The sequence below is a fragment of the Chlorocebus sabaeus genome, chromosome 27 (assembly GCF_047675955.1).
Source record: "Chlorocebus sabaeus isolate Y175 chromosome 27, mChlSab1.0.hap1, whole genome shotgun sequence".
NCBI lineage: Eukaryota > Metazoa > Chordata > Mammalia > Primates > Cercopithecidae > Chlorocebus > Chlorocebus sabaeus.
Genome location: NC_132930.1, coordinates 49,155,883 through 49,175,932, shown reverse-complemented (window position 1 = coordinate 49,175,932; position 20,050 = coordinate 49,155,883). Strand labels below are relative to the sequence as shown.

Below are 20,050 nucleotides of genomic sequence, written 5' to 3'. Positions count from 1 at the left end.
GATGGGGTGTCCAGGGCTGGTCCCCGAATGAGGGCCGCCAGGCTGGCTGTGAAGGCCCACGTCAGCTCTGATTGCGGGGACTCCTGCTGCCCCATCTCCCCGCATGGGACCTCCTGTACACGTGTAGGATGCGTGTGTGTGTGTGTGAGAGTACGGGCCCAGCTTGTGCGTGGGATTGTGTGGGACACAGACTGGGAAGACAGATCTAAACCACGGCGTGTGATGCGTGTCCCGTGAGTATTGGTGACGGTCTGCTTGTGTGTGGATGTGGGTGTGAGTGCGCCCGCGTTCGTAGAATTCCTGTGCACGGCGGAGACATCTCTTCATGTGTGTACACATGCACGGTTACATGTGTGGGAGTGTGCATGTGTGTGCATGTGTGTGGCTGTGTGTGTCTGTGTGTAACTGTGTGTGTGTGTGTGGGAGCCCCTTGGAGCTTGGCCAGGCTGTGTGTGTCTGTGTGTAACTGTGTGTGTGCGTGTGGGAGCCCCTTGGAGCTTGGCCAGGCTGTGTGTGTCTGTGTGTAACTGTGTGTGTGCGTGTGGGAGCCCCTTGGGCTTGGCCAGGCTGTGTGTGTCTGTGTGTAACTGTGTGTGTGCGTGTGGGAGCCCCTTGGAGCTTGCCAGGCTGTGTGTATCTGTGTGTAACTGTGTGTGTGCGTGTGGAGCTTGGCCAGGCTGTGTGTGTCTGTGTGTAACTGTGTGTGTGCGTGTGGGAGCCCCTTGGAGCTTGGCCAGGCTGTGTGTGTCTGTGTGTAACTGTGTGTGTGCGTGTGGAGCTTGGCCAGGCTGTGTGTGTCTGTGTAACTGTGTGTGTGTAACTGTGTGTGTGTAACTGTGTGTGTGCGTGTGGAGCTTGGCCAGGCTGTGTGTGTCTGTGTGTAACTGTGTGTGTGCGTGTGGAGCTTGGCCAGGCTGTGTGTGTCTGTGTAACTGTGTGTGTGTAACTGTGTGTGTGTAACTGTGTGTGTGCGTGTGGAGCTTGGCCAGGCTGTGTGTGTCTGTGTGTAACTGTGTGTGTGCGTGTGGAGCTTGGCCAGGCTGTGTGTGTCTGTGTGTAACTGTGTGTGTGTGTGGAGCTTGGCCAGGCTGTGTGTGTCTGTGTAACTGTGTGTGTGTAACTGTGTGTGTGTAACTGTGTGCGTGTGGAGCTTGGCCAGGCTGTGTGTGTCTGTGTGTAACTGTGTGTGTGCGTGTGGAGCTTGGCCAGGCTGTGTGTCTGTGTGTAACTGTGTGTGTGTAACTGTGTGTAACTGTGTGTGTGCGTGTGGAGCTTGGCCAGGCTGTGTGTGTCTGTGTGTAACTGTGTGTGTGCGTGTGGAGCTTGGCCAGGCTGTGTGTCTGTGTGTAACTGTGTGTGTGTAACTGTGTGTAACTGTGTGTGTGCGTGTGGAGCTTGGCCAGGCTGTGTGTGTCTGTGTGTAACTGTGTGTGTGCATGTGGAGCTTGGCCAGGCTGTGTGTCTGTGTGTAACTGTGTGTGTGTAACTGTGTGCATGCGTGTGGAGCTTGGCCAGGCTGTGTGTGTCTGTGTGTAACTGTGTGTGTGTAACTGTGTGTGTGCGTGTGGAGCTTGGCCAGGCTGTGTGTCTGTGTGTAACTGTGTGTGCGTGTGGAGCTTGGCCAGGCAACCCATCGACCGGGGTCTTTTGTTTCTCAGGAAATCGTCTTCTACAAAGTGATCGACTACATCCTCCACGGCAAGGAGGAAATCAAGGTCATTCCGTAAGTGCCGGGTTTTGCCAGAAGCATCCCCGGGGGAGGGACCACCCCTCAGATCCGGGCTCAGCCTCCAGGGCCATCCTCCCAGGGCCTCCCATGGTGCGGTCAGCAGCGCCGGCCTGGTCCGGCCCCACCTGTGGTGCTCTGTGTGCCGTGGGGCATAGTGGAGTGGGGGGTGAGACAGAAGCCAACTCACTGTTCTGGGAGATGGTGAGGAGGACGTGGGCAGCGGAGGAGCCTGAGTCACTGTGGACATCCAGAGTGGACGTCCAGGGACCAGGCAAGCTGTCCAGGTGGCCTCGTCAGCACCAATTGAGCATGAAGCCCCAGGACCTGACCCTGTCTCCACCAGCCCAACCCAGACAGTGGAGCCTCCAGCCAGGAGGCCGAGTCTTGGCCCTGTGGGGCTGGAAGAGGAGGGAAGTCCAGTCCGGAGGTCAGGGCAGGACTCCAGCCAAGGGAGGGACAGCTGCATGGCCCAGTGGCCCTGTGATCCTATAAGCCTATCGGGACCCCATCCCCAGACCCCAAGCAGGAACCAGGATCCAGGTGCCAGGCTTGAGCACAAGTCAGGGTCAGGGTGGCAGGGCAGGCACCAACGCTGCGTCCTAAAAGACAGGCTGAAGCCACACAGCCTCCAGAGAGGGAAGGGTTCCAAGAGCGAGGGGCCCCACTCAGCATGGCAGCGTGGGGAAGAGGGAGAAGGAAGCACAGCCGTCTTCCCGCACCCTGGCCTCCTCGCCTCCTCAGCCCCCTGGAGCTCAGAGAAGAGAGTAAATGCTGAGGATGGCACACTGCGCCAGAGACCCCCAGACTCCTACACACATGCCCAGTCCATCTGACTCCTGCACATACACGTCCAGCCCGGCCCAGTCCCTCTGACCCCTGCACACACATGTCCAGCCTGGCCTGGTGCCTCTCACCCCTGCACACACACGTCCAGCCCAGCCCGGCCCCTCTCACCCCTGCACACCTACATCCAGGCCAGCCCTGCACTTCTGACCCCTACACACACACGTGCAGCCCAGCCTGGTGCCTCTCACCGCTGCACACACATGTCCAGCCCAGCCCTGCCTCTCTGACCCCTACACACACATGTCCAGCCCAGCCCGGCCCCTCTCACCACTGCACACACACATGTCCAGCCCAGCCCAGCCCCTCTCACCCCTGCACACACACGTCCAGCCCAGCCCGGCCCCTCTCACCCCTGCACACACACATGTCCAGCCCAGCCCTGCCTCTCTGACCCCTACACACACACATCCTGCCCAGCCCAGCCCCTCTCACCCCTGCACACACACGTCCATCCTGGCCTGGACCCTTTCACCCCTGCACACACACACGTCCAACCCAGGCCTGGCCCACCTGACCCCTGCACACACACGTCCAGTCCAGCCCAGCCCCTCTCACCCCTGCACACACATATCCAGCCCAGCCCAGCCCCTCTCACCCCAGCACACCCCCTCTCACCCCAGCACACACACGTCCAGTCCGGCCTGGCCCATCTGACCCCTGCTCTCTGCCCCGCAGCACACCCCCAGCCGATCACTGGGCCCTGGCCAGCGGCCTTCCAAGCTACGTGGCGGAAAGCGGCTTTGTGAGTCCCGTGCTGTCTGGAGCCCCCACAGCCTTACCCTCACTGGGTGCAGCGATGTGTGCTTGTCCTTGTCTCTGCCACGTCCCAGGCTCCTGGCCGGCCTCCGTGTGCCTCAGAGAGCCCCCAGCTGCTCTGCTTTGCCTACTTAGAAGCTCACCTCAAGGCCACAGAGGCCATTTTAGATCATGATAGACCCTCAGCTGCTTTGGATGAAATCGTTTTTCTGATCCTTTTTCAGATTTGTAACATCATGAATGCTTCTGCTGATGAAATGTTCAAATTTCAGGTATCTGTCCATGCCTTGGTAGAAATTATACTTGCTTACAAAAGAAGAGATTTTGATTCAGCAATGATGAAGTGAATTAGTTTTTGCCACTTAAGAAACAACCTCAGCCAGTGTGGTGGCTCACGCCTGTTATCCCAGCACTTTGGGAGGCCGCGGCAGGTGGATCACCTGAGGTTAGGGGTTCAAGACCAACCTGGCCAACATGGTGAAACCCTATCTCTACTAAAAATACAAAAAAGAATTAGAGGCTGGGCATGGCGGCTCACACCTGTGATCCCAGCGCTTCTGGAGGCCGAGGCAGGCGGATCACGAGGTCAGGAGATCGAGACCATCCTGGCTAACACGGTGAAACCTCATCTCTACTAAAAATACAAAAAAAAAAAAAATTAGCCGGGCGTGGTGGCGGGCGCCTGTGGTCCCAGCTACACAGGAGGCTGAGGCAGGAGAATGGTGTGAACCCGGGAGGCAGAGCTTGCAGTGAGCTGAGATCCGGCCACTGCACTCTAGCCTGGGCGACACAGTGAGACCCCCTCTCAAAAAAAAAAAAAAAAAGAAAAGAAAAGGCCGGGCGCGGTGGCTCACACCTGTAATCCCAGCACTTTGGGAGGCCAAGGCGGGCGGATCACAGGGTCAGGAGATCGAGACCACGGTGAAACCCCATCTCTACTAAAAATACAAAAAATTAGCCGGGCGCGGTGGCGGGCGCCTGTAGTCCCAGCTACTCAGGAGGCTGAGGCAGGAGAATGGCAGGAACCCAGGAGGCGGAGCTTGCAGTGAGCCGAGATTGCGCCACTGCACTCCAGCCTGGGCAACAGAGCGAGACTCCGTCTCAAAAAAAAAAAAAAAAAAAAAAAGGCCGGGCGCGGTGGCTCAAGCCTGTAATCCCAGCACTTTGGGAGGCCGAGACAGGCGGATCACGAGGTCAGGAGATCAAGACCATCCTGGCTAACACGGTGAAACCCCGTCTCTACTAAAAAAATACAAAAAACTAGCCAGGCGAGGTGGCGGGCGCCTGTAGTCCCAGCTACTCGGGAGGCTGAGGCAGGAGAATGGCGTAAACCCGGGAGGCGGAGCTTGCAGTGAGCTGAGATCTGGCCCCTGCACTCCAGCCTGAGTGACAGAGCCAGACTCCATCTCAAAAAAAAAAAAAAAAAAAAAATTAGAATTAGCTGGGTGTGATCTCAGCTACTCAGGAGACTGAGGCAGGAGGATTGCTTAAATCCGGGAGGTGGAGGTGGTAGTGAGCTGAGATCACGCCACTGCACTCCAGCCTGGGTGACAGAGCAAGGTTCCGTCTCAAAAAAACAAAAAAGAAACAAGTTCGAAGTCCCAGCAGCTGGCCAGAAGCCTGTATTTCATGCTCACTGGTCTGGAGGTCGGCTGAGGCTCAGTGGGGCTAAGCTGATCATAGCTGGACTCGCTGGGTTCGCTGGGCCAGACAGGGCTCGGCTGGACAAGGGTTTGAGTCTGTGCCACGCACGTTCATCTGGTGCTGCATGGCCAGGGCAGGCTCACTCCCGGGGAAGGTGAAGGGCCAACCGGGCTGGTCTAAACACACTTTGTCCCTGGGGGCCTCCTCTGGGAACCAGCCCACCGTCCATATTTCACTGGCCGGGCCCAGGACCCGTGGGATGGGAGACAGGAGCAACCACATCATTCCCAGGGTCCAGGGCAAATAAAAACACGGGGCCCCTTGATTAGCAATTAATTATGAAGAACTTTAAGAGGGTGACAGCAGAGCACTCAGCCACACACGGGACGGAGAGCGGCTCCTCGGGACCCCAGCCCCACACGCACCTGTGAGACCGTGACCGCAGCCCCCACACACGCCCCTGAGGCCGTGACCGCAGCCCCCACACACACATCCGTGAAACCACCCCTGGTTTCCAGTGGGAAAATATCATGACACAAAAACCATGGACATAAACTCCAAATGCAAAGAGGGAGAGCGGGAGAGAGGGAATGCAGAGAGCAGAGACAGGAATGAGAGTCCAGTTGTCACGGCTCTAGGGGAGAAGACGTGAGGTCACTCTCCCCGGCCACACTGGGTCAGGGCCAGCCTCAGGGCGGAGCTCAGCTCTGGACACCGCTCCCGCAGGAAGGGGCCCTGGATGACTCCGGGTGGCTCATCAAGAATGTGCTGTCCATGCCCATTGTCAACAAGAAGGAGGAGATCGTGGGGGTCGCCACCTTTTACAACAGGAAAGACGGGAAGCCCTTTGACGAACAGGATGAGGTTCTCATGGAGGTAAGCACCTGGGCAGACGTGGTTCCGCCGGGGATGCCCTGCGAGGGGTGGGGCCTGTGCAGTGTGGGGGCCTCCCCGCCATGCGTTCAGCCGTGTGCGCGTGCTCGTGTGCGTGTTGTGTACGTGTGGTGCAGCGTGCGGCCGGGGAGAGGATGACAAAGGGCCCCCCCCGGGGCGGGGGACTCTGTAGAGCACCCGGGAGACCCCGCACGGAAGCACTGCGACACCACGGTGGCAGCCCCAGGAACTGCCTGCCGAGCCACGGGTCCGGGCACACGGGCACACGGGAGGGGGCGCGCCAGGAGCACTGAGCGCCGGTGACACTGCCACCCCCTCCAGTCCCTGACACAGTTCCTGGGCTGGTCAGTGATGAACACCGACACCCACGACAAGATGAACAAGCTGGAGAACCGCAAGGACATCGCACAGGACATGGTCCTTTACCACGTGAAGTGCGACAGGGACGAGATCCAGCTCATCCTGGTGCGGCGGGGGCAGGTCGTCCAGGGGTCGCCCAGGGGTCATGGCTGTGCGGCAGGGGCAGGTCATCCAGGGGTCACCCAGGGGTCATGGCTGTGCGGCGGGGGCAGGTCGTCCAGGGGTCACCCAGGGGTCATGGCTGTGCGGTGGGAACAGATCGCCAGGGGTCACAGATGTGCGGCAGAGGCAGGTCGCCCAGGGGTCATGGCTCCCTCTGTGCAGTGGGGGGCCATGTCACTCAGGGGTCACAGTGGGGGCAGGTCGCCCATGGGTCACAGGTGTGCAGTGGGGCCAGGCTACCCAGGGGTCACAGCTCTCTCTGTGTGGCGGAGGCACCGCCCTAGGGCCAGAGCCGAGTACAGCCCTGGCATGCCCCCTGAGATCTCTCTGTCTGCATAGCCCTGGTACCCCTTCCCTGTGCTCAATCTCCCCAGCCAGGGACCTTGTGTGGCCAGAGCCCTCCTAGTCATCATGAGAGAGTCCCATCATTATACCTGAGGACTGTAAAGCAGTGCCCAAGAGACAGGACAGGTGGGAAAGTGAGGAGGCCATGCACACGGTCGTTTGTCTCCAGATCAGAGGCTGCCAGGGTCTTCCCAAGGAGAAAGCATGAGCTCTTGGCAGCACCTTCCTCTAGCTCACACGGGGTGGACGCACTGCTGTCACCTTGTCCCACACACGAGGCTCCTTCTTGTGACACGTCTGTGTCTCTGTGCTAGCCAACCAGAGCACGCCTGGGGAAGGAGCCTGCTGACTGTGATGAGGACGAGCTGGGCGAAATCCTGGTAAGAACCTCGCTCCCGTCCCTCCCGTGGAGGCCAGCCACGTGTGAGGCTGGAAGGAAGCGTTCTCCATTCTCCGGGACCCGAGGGTGCTTTGCACACACAGTGACATCGGAGATGTTGGTGCTCTGTGTGTGTGTATACTTGTGTATCTAAGCACCTCAGTGTACGTGTGTCTACCTAAGCCTGGCTTTCAGTCTCAGCCAGTGTGTCTCTAAGTGTGTTTGCATGACCAGAATATGGGTTTGATGTCTGCACTCCTGAGTGTATCTTCGTGTCTTCCTGTCTCCTCTGTGCTTTGCCAGATGTTTAGTCTTCACCAGATGTTTAGTGGGCCTGACTTAGACTAAGTGTCCGTCTACGTCATTTCTGCTGTCGAGTGCCTAGGTGCCTGCAACACCCAGTGTGTGTGCATCTGCATGTGTGCACACATGGGGGTGTCTGTGTGCGTGTGTGCACAGATATGTACACATGTGCACGTGTGTGTGCACATGTGGGTGTCTGTGTGCATGTGTGTGCACATGTGGGTGTGTATGTGTGTGCATGCATATGAGTATACACGTGTACATGTGGGGGGTGTGCACGTGTGTACACACGAGTATGTGTGTGCATGGGTGTGTGTGCACATGGGTGTTTATGTGTGTGCTCGTGTGTGCACAGCTGGGTGTGTATTGTGTGCGCATGTGTGTGCATGTGTGTGCATATGGGTATATAGAGACACATGCTTGTGTGTGTCTCCCAGAGACCATTGCTGGATCAGTGTGGGGGTTACATGGTGTCCCTATCATCCTGTGTCTGCCTGTGCAATCACCCAGAATCTCCCGGGGCCGTGCGCCTTGTGAGGAGGCCTTGGGCCGAGCATGGGAATGTGCCAGTGAGTCCACTGTTGTGTGTGTTACCTCATGGCTGTGTGTGAGCCTACATGTGTGAGTTTGCACGTGTGTGCCTGTGTGTCTGTGGGTGTGCCTGGGTGCTTATGTGTGCGCCTGTGTGTCCACACTGGTGCCTTTGTATTCACGGGAGTGGCCGTGTGTCCAGGTGTGCCTGTGTCACGTGTGTGTATCCGTGTGTGTGTGTGTTTCTTTTCATGTGCACACCTTTGTGTTTTCTTATTTCAACAACATCACCCTGTCCACCCAACTGGGCAAGTTCTTCACTGTTGGGCCACAGGGTAGAAGAGGGGAGAGTGAGACTGAGTCACGGGGGCGTGTGAACAGCCTGGGATACAGGCTGGAGCGCCAGAATGACACGTCTCCTCATAGATGCCTGGGGTGTCTGAGGCTTGACAGGGGATCCCGAGAGAAGAAAGGATGAGAAGTAAGTGGGGGCTGTGGCAAGCCGACTTCCCTCAGCCCACAATCCCTCCCACAGAAGGAGGAGCTGCCAGGGCCCACCACGTTTGACATCTATGAATTCCACTTCTCTGACCTGGAGTGCACTGAACTGGACCTAGTCAAATGTGGCATCCAGATGTACTACGAGCTGGGCGTGGTCCGAAAGTTCCAGATCCCTCAGGAGGTGGGAGACACCGCAGGGCGCATAGTCAGGTCCCTGAGGGCGCCCAGGATGTGGGGATGGGGATGTGGTCACGGCCTCAGGTTCCCCAGGAGGTGAGGGGGATGAGATTGGGGGTTCCAGATCCCACAGGAAGTTTAGAAGGCAGACATGTTCATCACAGAACAGGTAAAATGCATATGGGAAGTAAGCATAAAACAAATAATTGGATGGCTGGATTGATGGGTGGCTGGGTGGGTGGAAAGCAGGAAGGAAGGAGGGAGGTTAGGAAGGAAGGAAGGAAGGAAGGAAGGAAGGAAGGAAGGAAAGAAGGCAGGCAAACAGGTAAGGAGAAAGAAACAAAGAATAAATGGGTGGATGGGCGGGTGGTCCAGTGGTAGTTGGATGGTCAGATAAATGGATGGATGGGCGGGTGGGCCAGTGGTAGTTGGATGGTCCAGTAAATGGGTGGATGGGTGGGTAGGCCAATGGTAGTTGGATGGTTGGATAAATGGGTGGATGGGCGGGTGGGCCAGTGGTAGTTAGATGGTTGGATAAATCGATGGATGGGTGGGTGGTCCAGTGGTAGTTGGATGGTCGGATAAATGGATGGATGGGCGGGTGGGCCAGTGGTAGTTGGATGGTTGGATAAGTGAATGGATGGATGGATGGATGGATGGAGAAGTGGGTGGATGAGTGATAGATGAGTAGGTGGGTCAATTCATGAATTAATAGATGGGTCGATGAATGGGTGAATGGATGGGTGGACAGCAGATGGATGGTGAATGGATAGATTTAAAGCTTTATTATTAGGAGTTCCAAGCAATTTGATCATTAGGCACATCATCCGGCAATAACAGGGGATTTGGTGCGGGGTGCTGAGGAAATGGAGGCATCCCATCAGCTAAACAGAGAGCACAAAGTGGCCGTCCAGGTTTGGCCGCAGCGGCGCTCCTCGGAGACCTCATGGGGAGGATGGGATGGCTTTCCCAGCCCTGTGCTCTGTGCCACAGCTCTGTGCCCTCCCTGGGTTCTCCTGCTCTGCCCTGCTTCCAACACTGCATCTCAGGGGGCTTCCCATAGCCCAAGGAAGAGAATCCTCTTTTCTCATGCCCCTCTGAGAACAGGTGCAGCAGGCCGGCATTTTCAAAATAAATTTTACTAAATACTAAGGGAAAACACTCAAGAAAAGATGTGTAGAAATATTTGCAGAATGAAAAATATTTCCAATTTTCTGACCCTAAAAATCACAATGGCTGCAGGAAGAGCTCCCAGTGACCAGCATTCTCTTGCCCTGCAGACATCGGCTCTCCCATCCCCGCCTGCAGCCCACACATTCTGCTCATTCAAATGTCCGTGCCTAAAACTGACATCTTAAAATATACTGTGTCCCCAGGGGTCCTCCTCCCAGCTTGAGGCCAGGCAGTCGGATGGAGGCCGGGCAGCCCCTGAAGGCCGGGGCTGTTCTCAGCTCCTGCCCTGCCTGGCTCCTCCCCATAGGTGCCAATGTGGCAGCCCCTACCCAGGAAGGCCAGTGGAGGCCAGGGGGAAACGCAGGGATGGGGAAGGTCGGGGAGTCCAGGAGACAGGGTGTGGGGTTGACGGCATGGAGCAGAGCTTCCACCATGGAGTCAACCACATGTGCCACTCTGGAGACTTACACACTGGCCGCCGGAGCCCTGTGTCCTCTCGGCTCCCCTAGGTCCTGGTGCGGTTCCTGTTCTCCATCAGCAAAGGGTACCGGAGAATCACCTACCACAACTGGCGTCACGGCTTCAACGTGGCCCAGACGATGTTCACACTGCTCATGGTGCGTGGCTGCCAGAATGACCAGGGTTGTGCAGGCCCTCCTGGTACCAAGGGCAGCGCTCATGCACCCGGAGGGATGAGATGGGGGTCCTCCCAGGGCAGAGGGATGGAGGAGGGCAACGCCTTCTGACACCGCACATCCCGCCCCCAAGTCCTGCAGTGGTTGGAGGGCACCTAGGCCAACTCCTCTGCCATCCCAGCCCCTCACCACTCCCTACCCTGCTGGAGCCAGGACCGGTGAGCAAGGCAGCCCTGTCTCTACAGACCGGCAAACTGAAGAGCTACTACACAGACCTGGAGGCCTTCGCCATGGTGACAGCTGGCCTGTGCCATGACATCGACCACCGTGGCACCAACAACCTGTACCAGATGAAGTAGGCACCACAGGCAGGCGTGTGAACTAGCCCTACATCAACTCCATGCCCTTGGCATGAATCGGGCTCCGCATAGCAGACTATGTAGAAAGTGGAGTTCACGGCCGGGGCAGTGATCCACACCCGTACTCCAGCACTGTGGGAGGCCAAGGCGAGCAGACTGCTTGAGCCCAGGAGTTCGAGACCAGCCTGGGCAACATGGCAAGATCTCTCCTCTACAAAAACTTTAAAAAAAATAGCTGTGCATGGTGGCGCACGCCTGTGGTCCCAGCTACTTAGGAGGCTGAGGTGGGAGGATCACTTGAGCCCAGGAGGTCAAGGCTGTGTTGTTGAGCCATAACTGCACCACTGCACTCCAGCCTGGGTGACAGAGCCAGACCCTGTCTCAAAGAAAAGAAAGAAAGAAAGTGGGACTCATCTGGAGGGGCTGCGGAGCACAGGGTGGGCTGAGGGCAGGTCCCATGGGCCTCACCCCCACCGCCTGTGTGACAGGTCCCAGAACCCCTTGGCTAAACTCCACGGCTCCTCGATTTTGGAGCGGCACCACCTGGAGTTTGGGAAGTTCCTGCTCTCCGAGGAGGTTGGTATCCTCGTTTTCGGTTTCTGCTGTGGGCGCTGGGGATGCAGCGTCCGCAGGACCGCAGGGCCGTATCCTGCGGAGCAGGGTTCTGATGCAGAGGGTGAGCACTGGGTGGGTGAGCACTGGGTGAGGGCGGCAGAGAAGGCCCAGGGCCGAGGCTGGGGGCAGGTGCATCGGAGGCTCTGGGAAGACGCTTGTGGGGCTCGAGCCACATCTGGAAAGGACTCCTCGTGGGGTGGGGTGGAAGCCGAGGGGGAAGCGGCCTGGGACCCACTAGCGGGGGAATGAGGGGCAGCCGAGCCCTGAGTGGCCCCCAAGGACCTGGACCCTCAGCGGCCCCCTCCCTTCCCTCCCCGGTGGTGACCTCTGAGGCCATCTGCGTCCCAAGCCGACGACCCTGGGCGGGAGCCGCTGGCGGAGGTCTGGGCACCCTGAGGAGGGTCCTGAGCAGCAGGAGGATTTAGGCGTCCCGCCCACCGAGGGCCAGAGGGTGTGAGAGGCACAGGCAGCCGGGGCGGAGGGGGCGGGGTCCCCAGGCACCCCAAGAGGTGACCGCAGGGCGCCTGACGCGCTGGGCACGACCTCTGCAGACCCTGAACATCTACCAGAACCTGAACCGGCGGCAGCACGAGCACGTGATCCACCTGATGGACATCGCCATCATCGCCACGGACCTGGCCCTGTACTTCAAGTGCGCGCCTTCCCGGGAGGGGCGCCTCGCGGGGCGGGCGGGAAGCCTGGGAGCCCCAGCAGACACGGGGGCGCAGCGGCCCTTTAGCCCGGGGGACGCAGCCCCGGATTCTGTCCCTGCCCGCCGGCCCCGCACACCCCGATGGGGCCTCGCTCCCGCTGCGCTCCTCCCTGCAGACGGGCGCTTGGGGCGGGGTCTCCACACTTGCTCCCACCTGCACCTCCCTTGTTCCTGGGTTCAGGAAGAGAGCGATGTTTCAGAAGATCGTGGATGAGTCCAAGAACTACGAGGACAAGAAGAGCTGGGTGGAGTACCTGTCCCTGGAGACCACCCGGAAGGAGATCGTCATGTGAGCGCGGGCGGAGGGGGCACGAGGGCTGTCCTTCCCCCGCAGGGACCGGACCCACTCATCAGCTGGTTAACCCTGCAGCCCTCCCCAGACTCTCTGGAGCAGGAAGAGCCGGTTGGGGCAGCTCCTAGAGGCCTGTGAAACAAATGCACCGTCCTTATTTCCCCCCAGCGCTCAGGGAGACGGTGCAGAGGTGGGGAGCGCACAGGCACTGCCTTGGTCTGTAGCCCTTGGCAATAACTTACTTCATTTTGACTTTCCACTTTTTCACCTGTAAAATGGTGATTCACAGCCAGCGCCTCCCCAGGCTGGTCATCCCAGCATTTTGGGAGGCCAAGGTGAGTGGATCACCTGAGGTCAGGAGTTTGAGACCAGCCTGGCCAACATGGTGAAATCCCGTCTCTACTAAAAATATAAAAATTAGTCGGGCGTGGAGGCGGGAGCCTGTAATCCCAGCTACTCGGGAGGCTGAGGCATGAGAATCGGGAGGTGGAGGTTGCAGTGAGCTGAGATCGCGCCATTGCACTCCAGCCTAAGTGACAGAGCAAGACTCCATCTCAAAAAAGAAAACACATATAGACCACCTGCCCTGAGCAGATGCCCATCAGCACTCATGCCCATCAGCACACATACCCATCAGCACTCATGCCGGCTTGTGTGTCTATAGGGCCATGATGATGACAGCCTGCGATCTCTCTGCCATCACCAAGCCCTGGGAAGTCCAGAGCAAGGTTAGGACACAGGGCCCTCCAGACCCAGAGTCCGCACCTCTCAGCACAGGGGACTGCTGGCGGGGGAGGTGGGGTCAGTGGGAGCCTCGCAGACAAAGGACCATTATTTGCAAGGAGCGCTGAGGGCTGCCTCCTCCTCTGCCTCTGGGCCAGGCCAGGGTGGCAAGGGTGGGGGTGCTGCAGTGTGCCTGAGTGGCCCAACCAGAGCCCTGTTTGGTGAGGACCCTGGGGGTCTGGGGAGGAGGAGATCGAGGCTCGAGGCTCAGAGCCTCACGGGGAGGGCCCAGGCCCCTCCGCATGGGCTCAGAGCTCCACAGACAGCTGCTTTCCTGTGCCTCCAGGTCGCACTCCTTGTGGCTGCTGAGTTCTGGGAGCAAGGTGACTTGGAAAGGACAGTCTTGGATCAGCAGCCCATTGTGAGTGCTGCTTCTGGAACCTTCCACTCCTGAAATGGGCGTTAGAGACCCCTCTTGGTCCTCGGGAGCCTCAGGTCCTGGCTAGGGATCAGGCAGGGGGTTCTGAGGTCCTGGGGCTTTATCTCAGTTTGTGGGGTCACGTGATATGCGTATGGGTGGCTCGGATCTGGGTGCAGCTGTGGCTTGAGTGATGCTTATGCAGAGGTGACGTCGTTGGCACTGAAGGAATGAGAGCCACTGGCTCATCACCAAGAGCCTCTGGGTCCAGACAGCTCTGCAGGTGAACCCCAGCGGGGCCGTGAGCCATGCCCCAGGAAAGCCCTGGGGAGGGTGCTGGGGCAGAGAACGCATGGGGAGTGTCCCGGGCCCACGCCATGGTATGATGGACAATGCCAGGGTCCTCAGGTCAGCAGCAGGGTCTGGATACCTGCTGGCAGCAGGAGAGGCGCCAGCAAATGGGAGAGGTAGGATAGGCGCCGGGGAACAGGAGAGGCAGGGCTGCCCCAGCCCCACGTGGACCAGGTGGGAGCTGTGCTTTCTCACACACCTGCTCCAGTGGGTGGTGACGGGCTGTCTGGAGCCTGCAGTGGAGAGGGCTTAGGCCAGATGCAGCCTCGGCAGGAAAGGGGGCCTTGGTTGGTCAGCAAAGCCCCACAGGGGAAGGACAGGCAGCAGGTTCATCCCCTGGACCCGGCCTCTAGAGTCCTGTGTGGTTCACCCTCCACGGGGAGGCCGTGAGGGGACTGACAGGTAGCCCAGGGCACTCAGGGTCTGACACTAGAAACAGCTCCAGAGCACATCTGTCTGCCCCAGGTGAGTGCATGGCAAGGTCCTGGTCAGCCAAGTGTCTGGGCAGTGCAGCTTGTCCAGGCTCGGCACTGTGTACAGTGCCATTCCCCTCCCTGCCTCTCCCCAGTTGCAAGAAGGGTCCCCAGAGCCAAGAGGGAGCGACCCTCAGGGGACCATGGGCTGGAGCCAACAGCAGCTGTGGGAAGGAGCTGCCCACAGTTCCTAGGAGCTGTGGAGCAGCTGGCCAAGGGGGAGGGTGTCAGCTTCCCTTCCCGAGAGCCAGTTTCTGTCGGGCAGGCTCCGTCCCAGGCTGTGTCTCCATAAGCACATCTGTGTCGCAGGGTCAGGGGGCTGGGCAGGGTCTGAGGAGCTACCTCCCTGTCACTGTTCTCCTGCCCTCTGCTCCTCCCACCAGCCTATGATGGACCGAAACAAGGCGGCCGAGCTCCCCAAGCTCCAAGTGGGCTTCATAGACTTCGTGTGCACATTCGTGTACAAGGTTCGTGGTTCACGGGTGTTCCGAGCAGACTGAGGCAGTGTAGCTGGGAGCAGGCAAGGGCGCGTGGGCTGGAGTCGCGTGGACTCACACAGGGGCCCGGCAGGCTGGCTTCATGCCGCTCTCGAGGAGGAACATCAGTGTCCGTACCCCCACAAGTGCCCCAGCCTGTCCTCACCCTGCTGCACCCCTGGAAGCTCTGAGCCCTTTCCCAGCCCAGAATGTCCTCCGATGGCCTCCAGGCCCACCCCAGAAGTCCCTCCTCAGTGGCCCCCACCGCAGCCAGCACACTCTGTTTTGGGGGCCCTGGCTGCAGCCCTGTGGGTTCATTCGTCCCATGTCTGTGAACCCTCGAGGCGGGGCTGGGTCGGCCTGTCTGCTGGTGTGCCTACCCGCAGTGGCGTTTGGAAAAGCAGGGGGAGCCACATCCCTGCCAATCTGCCACAGTCCAATGCCAGCTGAGTCTCCAAAGATGCAAGGCGGGCACTGAGGGGGAGACTCGCTGGGGCAGGGGTCTGACTGTGGGGCCCCGGTGTGATGCCCACAAGAGCCACCTGCCTCCGGCTGCTCTCCCTGGTGATGGAATCCACGCCCCAAGGAGGATGCCATGGGTTCCACATGAAGTTGTCCTGGAGTGGGACGTGCCCACTCCCCGCCCCGGGTCATCAGTGCTAGGGAGAAGGTGGGACAAAGGAGGATATTTGGGCCTGAAGTGGCCGCAGGTCACGACCCCACTGCAGGTGCCCCCCACTGCCTTGCCCACCCTGCCACATTCCATGTGTGATGTGCGCGAGTGCACACGTGTGGTGTGTTCCGTGATGTGTGCCGTATGTCGGGGGGAGGGACAGGAGAAGGCACTGCAGGGCCTGCTGTCCACCTGCGCCCACCACTCCTCTGCCCGGCACCCTGCCCCCACCCTCTGAGCTGTTCTGCTCATTCTTGGGTTCCTCTCCCTGCAACACTGCCGCTTAAGCATTCACACCTTAAAGCTCCCGGCTTTAATGTCACCAACACCAGCCCCGAGGTTTCTCCCTTCGTAGGGCTCTGTTGGGAAGGTGACCCCTCCGTGGCGCTCCCTCCTCCTGCCAGGCAGTTCCCCTACGAGGGGGAGGGGCTGGGGAAGGGCTATCTTACTTTCGGAGAGCAGGCAGGACAGGACTCGTGGTGACTTCTCGACCCCCCTCAGGAGTTCTCCCGTTTCCACGAAGAGATCCTGCCCATGTTCGACCGACTGCAGAACAACAGGAAGGAGTGGAAGGCACTGGCTGATGAGTACGAGGCCAAAGTGAAGGCTCTGGAGGAGGAGAAGAAGGAGGAGGAGAGGGTGGCGCTCAAGAAAGGTCTGGCTCTGTGTGGCCTGCGGGGCAGGGACTCGGTGACTCTCCCAAGGCGAAGTGAAAAGACAGGGCGCAAAGCAGAGTTAAAATGGAGAAAAGCAGAGCCACTTTCAAGCAGCCCCGAGGTGGACAGGGCCATGGTGCAGGGAGTGGGACCACGGCGGGGGAGAGCAGCAGCTGACTCCATCTTGGTAGCAAACCCGAACTGAAAAGTTTCCTGTTCCTAGCGGATGAACCCCATTTTTCACTAAAGAAGTAACTACATGTTACATTCTTTATAAAACACATATAACAAGTTGTAACAAGTCAGCACACCCCCAAGTTCAAATCCCAAAGGCATCGTGGTCTTGCCATTTGCCTGTAATTGGCTACCTTAGCTCTGAGGTTTGGCATGCTGTTCCCACTACCCCATGCTGTTCCCACTACCCCGTGCTGCTCCCACTATCCCGCGCTATTCCCGCTACCCCATGCTAGTCCCACTATTCCATGCTGCTCCCACTACCCAAAGATATTCCAGCTACCCTATGGTATTCCCACTGTGCCATGCTATTTATCCCACTACCCCATGCTATTTCCCTACCCATGCTATTCCCGATGTCCCATGCTATTCCCCTATGCCATGCCAGTTCCCTACCCCATGTTATTCCCAGTATCCCATGCTATTCTTCACTACACCATGCTATTCCCATTATCTCATGCTATTCCCACTACCCCATCCTATTCCCCTATCCCATGCTATTCCCACTACCCCATGCTATTCCCCTATGCCATGCTGTTTCCCTACCCCATGCTATTCCCACTACCCCATGCTATTCCCCTATGCCATGCTGTTTCCCTACCCCATGCTATTCTCACTGTCCCATGCTATTCTTCACCACACCATGCTATTCCCACTACCCCATGCTATTCCCCATGCCATGCTATTCCCACTATGCTGCACTATTTATTCCCCTACCCCACGCTATTCCCACTATGCCATGCTATTCCCACTACCCCATGCTATTCCCCTATGCCATGTATTCCCACTACTCCATGCTAGTCCCCTATGCCATACTATTTCCCTACCCCATGCTATTCCCACTATCCCATGCTATTCCCCTATGCCATGCTATTTATTCCCCTATCCCCATTATGCCATGCTATTCCCACTACCCCATGCTATTCCCACTATGCCACACTATTTATTCTCACTGCCCCATGCTATTCCCCTACCCCATGCTATTCCCACTACCCCATGCTATTCCCCTATGCCATGCTGTTCCCACTACTCCATGCTAGTCCCCTATGCCATACTATTTCCCTACCCCATGCTATTCCCACTACCCCATGCTATTCCCACTATGCCATGCTATTTATTCTCACTGCCCCATGCTATTCCCCTACCCCATGCTATTCCCACTATCCCATGCTATTCCCACTATCCCATGCTATTCCCCTATTTCATGCCATTTCACTACCCCACTCTATTCCCATTATCCCATGCTATTCCCCTACCCCATGCTATTCCCACTATCGCATGCTACATAAACAAGGAGACTTCAGGGCTGTGGAAGGCCATGACGAGCATAATCAGGGCACAGTGTCAACAGGGGCTAAAGCACTAAGAAAGGCTCAGCCTGGCTAATCAGCTTGAACTGGTCACAGGCCCAGGCACTGTCGTTCCTCCTGCAGGGGTTGGTAGAGGTCACACCAAGCAGGAGGGAACGAACAGGGCTGGTGTGCACAGGTGGTCCCACTCACCGTCTTCCGTCTTCCGTCTTCCCTTGCAGTAGGCACAGAAATCTGCAATGGCGGCCCAGCACCCAAGTCTTCAACCTGCTGTATCCTGTGAGCACCAGCCTGCGGGGACCCGATGGCTCCCTCAGTCTTCACCCACTAGGATGTGGGTTCTGCCTGTGGCCATTTGCTACCAGAGGTTAGGAAGTCCAAGAAAATGACTGAAGATCATTTTGGATATTTTAATTACTATTATTATTTTTTTTGAGATGGAGTCTTGCTCTGTCACCCAGGCTGGATGGAGTGCCCTGGCACAATCTCAGCTCACTGCAACCTCTAACTCCCAGGTTCAAGCGATTCTCGTGCCTCAGCCTCCTGAGTAGCTGGGACTACAGGCGCCGCCACCACACGCAGCTAATTTTTGTATTTTCAGTACAGATGGGGTTTCACCATATTGGGCAGGCTGGTCTCAAACTCCTGACCTCAGATGATCACCCCGCCTCAGCTTCCTGAAGTGCTGGGATTACAGGCATGAGCCACCATGCGTGTTTTTATAAACTGAAGCCAACTGTGAATAAATTGTAGCTTACATTACTCATCGTTTTTGGATAGTTACCACTGGGAGGTCTTTGAAAAGGGTCCATGCATGAACTCTGAAATCACTGAGAACATTTGCAGCCACACATGTACATATGTGTATACAGGTAGACAGATGGACACAGGCCGTTTCTCATCTGGTTTAGAAAAACACACATGCTCAGAAATTCAGAATAAAATAAACAGAAAACCACTTGCCCATTATTTGTGGTAAAATGATAGCAGAAGCCACACTACATTTGACCCATTAGAAAAATTCTGCCAGAAAGGTCAAGGCCACAGGTAGAGCAGCCATCCAACTTCAGTGGTCTGAGCAGAAATGATCTGTAATGAACACCACGCAGTGGCTCTGATGGCTCCAGATGGCACCAGGAGGGGAGGGCGGGGCTGGATGCCGATGCCTGTGCACCCCCATGACTAAATATTGGTGAGCCTGGAGTAAAGGACAGAGGCAAAGAAATGGACTTCCCAGTTGAAATGGGAATTATGTTAAATTCAGGATGTTCAATTCATGATGGGAGCTCCAAAGCATTTGCTCCCGACAATGACACTTAACTAGATGGGGTCATTGGGGTGGGTGTAGGAGAGCAGCAGACATGCCCAGCACAGCCAGAGGCCTGCAGGAAAGGGGTGCTGGGTTTTTTGTTTTGAGACAGTCTCACTCTGTCACCCAGGCTGGAATGTAGTGGCATGGTCTTGGCTCAATGCAACCTCCACCTTCTGGGTTCAAGCAATTCTCCTGCCTCAGCCTCCTGAGTAGCTGGGATTACAGGCACCCATCACCACAACCAGCTAATTTTTATATTTTTAGTAAAGACGGGGTTTTGCCATGTTGGCCAGACTGGTCTTGAACTCCTAACCTCAAGTGATCCGCCCACCTCAGCCTCCCAAAGTGCTGGGATTAAAGGCGTGAACCACTGTGCCCAGCCTTCATTTTCATCTCACTGGTCAGAGACCCCTGGTATCCAGAGCCTGGGACTGGGATGAGGGGCTCCTAAGAGGTTCTGAAGGACCCTGCAACCAGCCCCTCTGGACGCCAGGACAGGATGTGAAAGCATCTTGCTCACTCAAACCTCACCTTAACCAAATGTCCTGAAAAGCTTGTAGGCTGCTCCTCCCTCTGGCCTCACATGTGCAAAGGAACTCATTTTACAAACTGGGGCTCCAAGCCTAGATTTATTCAAGGCATGTAATTGGGAAGTAGCAAATTCTATCTATCCATTGCAAACCACCAGGCCAAGGGTTAGAGTTGTTGGCAAGCTCACAGCCAGGAGGGTGAGAAGTCCAGGAAGCCTGTTGGGGAGGGAAGTTGCTCAGGCACCACAGGACCACCTTCCTGCACAGCTCAAACAGCACTCAGGCCCTGTCCTCATGAGGTCACATCACTGGACTTTTAGTCCCAAGTCTGACCTGGCCACCTCCTGGGATCAAAGGGAGGATTTGTGAAGTGGCAGGTGGGGGCAAGGAGTTATCGTGGAGGACCCAGCTTCCAACTGTAAGGGCAGCAGCCAGTGCCCACCTCTCCCCATCCAGGAGTCTGGGCTGCTGACAGCAGCAG

The 20,050-nt window shown here is 57.4% G+C and overlaps 1 protein-coding gene and 1 long non-coding RNA gene across 2 annotated transcripts; one reads left to right on the top strand and one right to left on the bottom strand.

Annotated features, from left to right (window-relative positions):
• Window positions 1-5,686: 5,686 nt before the first annotated feature.
• On the bottom strand, window positions 5,687-8,571 carry LOC119618783 (uncharacterized). The gene is made up of 3 exons (XR_005235129.2): window positions 6,826-8,571; window positions 6,296-6,470; window positions 5,687-5,793 (listed from the first exon to the last, which is right to left on the bottom strand). It is a non-coding gene; the product is annotated as an uncharacterized lncRNA (long non-coding RNA).
• Window positions 5,709-18,658, top strand: PDE6B (phosphodiesterase 6B). The gene is given in 15 exon segments (XM_073012603.1): window positions 5,709-5,851; window positions 6,191-6,334; window positions 7,051-7,116; window positions 8,485-8,631; window positions 10,310-10,417; window positions 10,681-10,790; window positions 11,283-11,370; window positions 11,961-12,061; window positions 12,303-12,410; window positions 13,078-13,141; window positions 13,483-13,557; window positions 14,762-14,845; window positions 16,029-16,114; window positions 17,949-18,013; window positions 18,016-18,658. Coding segments are annotated over 15 exon segments (1,449 nt in total). The 5' UTR covers window positions 5,709-5,749; the 3' UTR covers window positions 18,117-18,658.
• The last annotated feature ends 1,392 nt before the right edge of the window (window positions 18,659-20,050 follow it).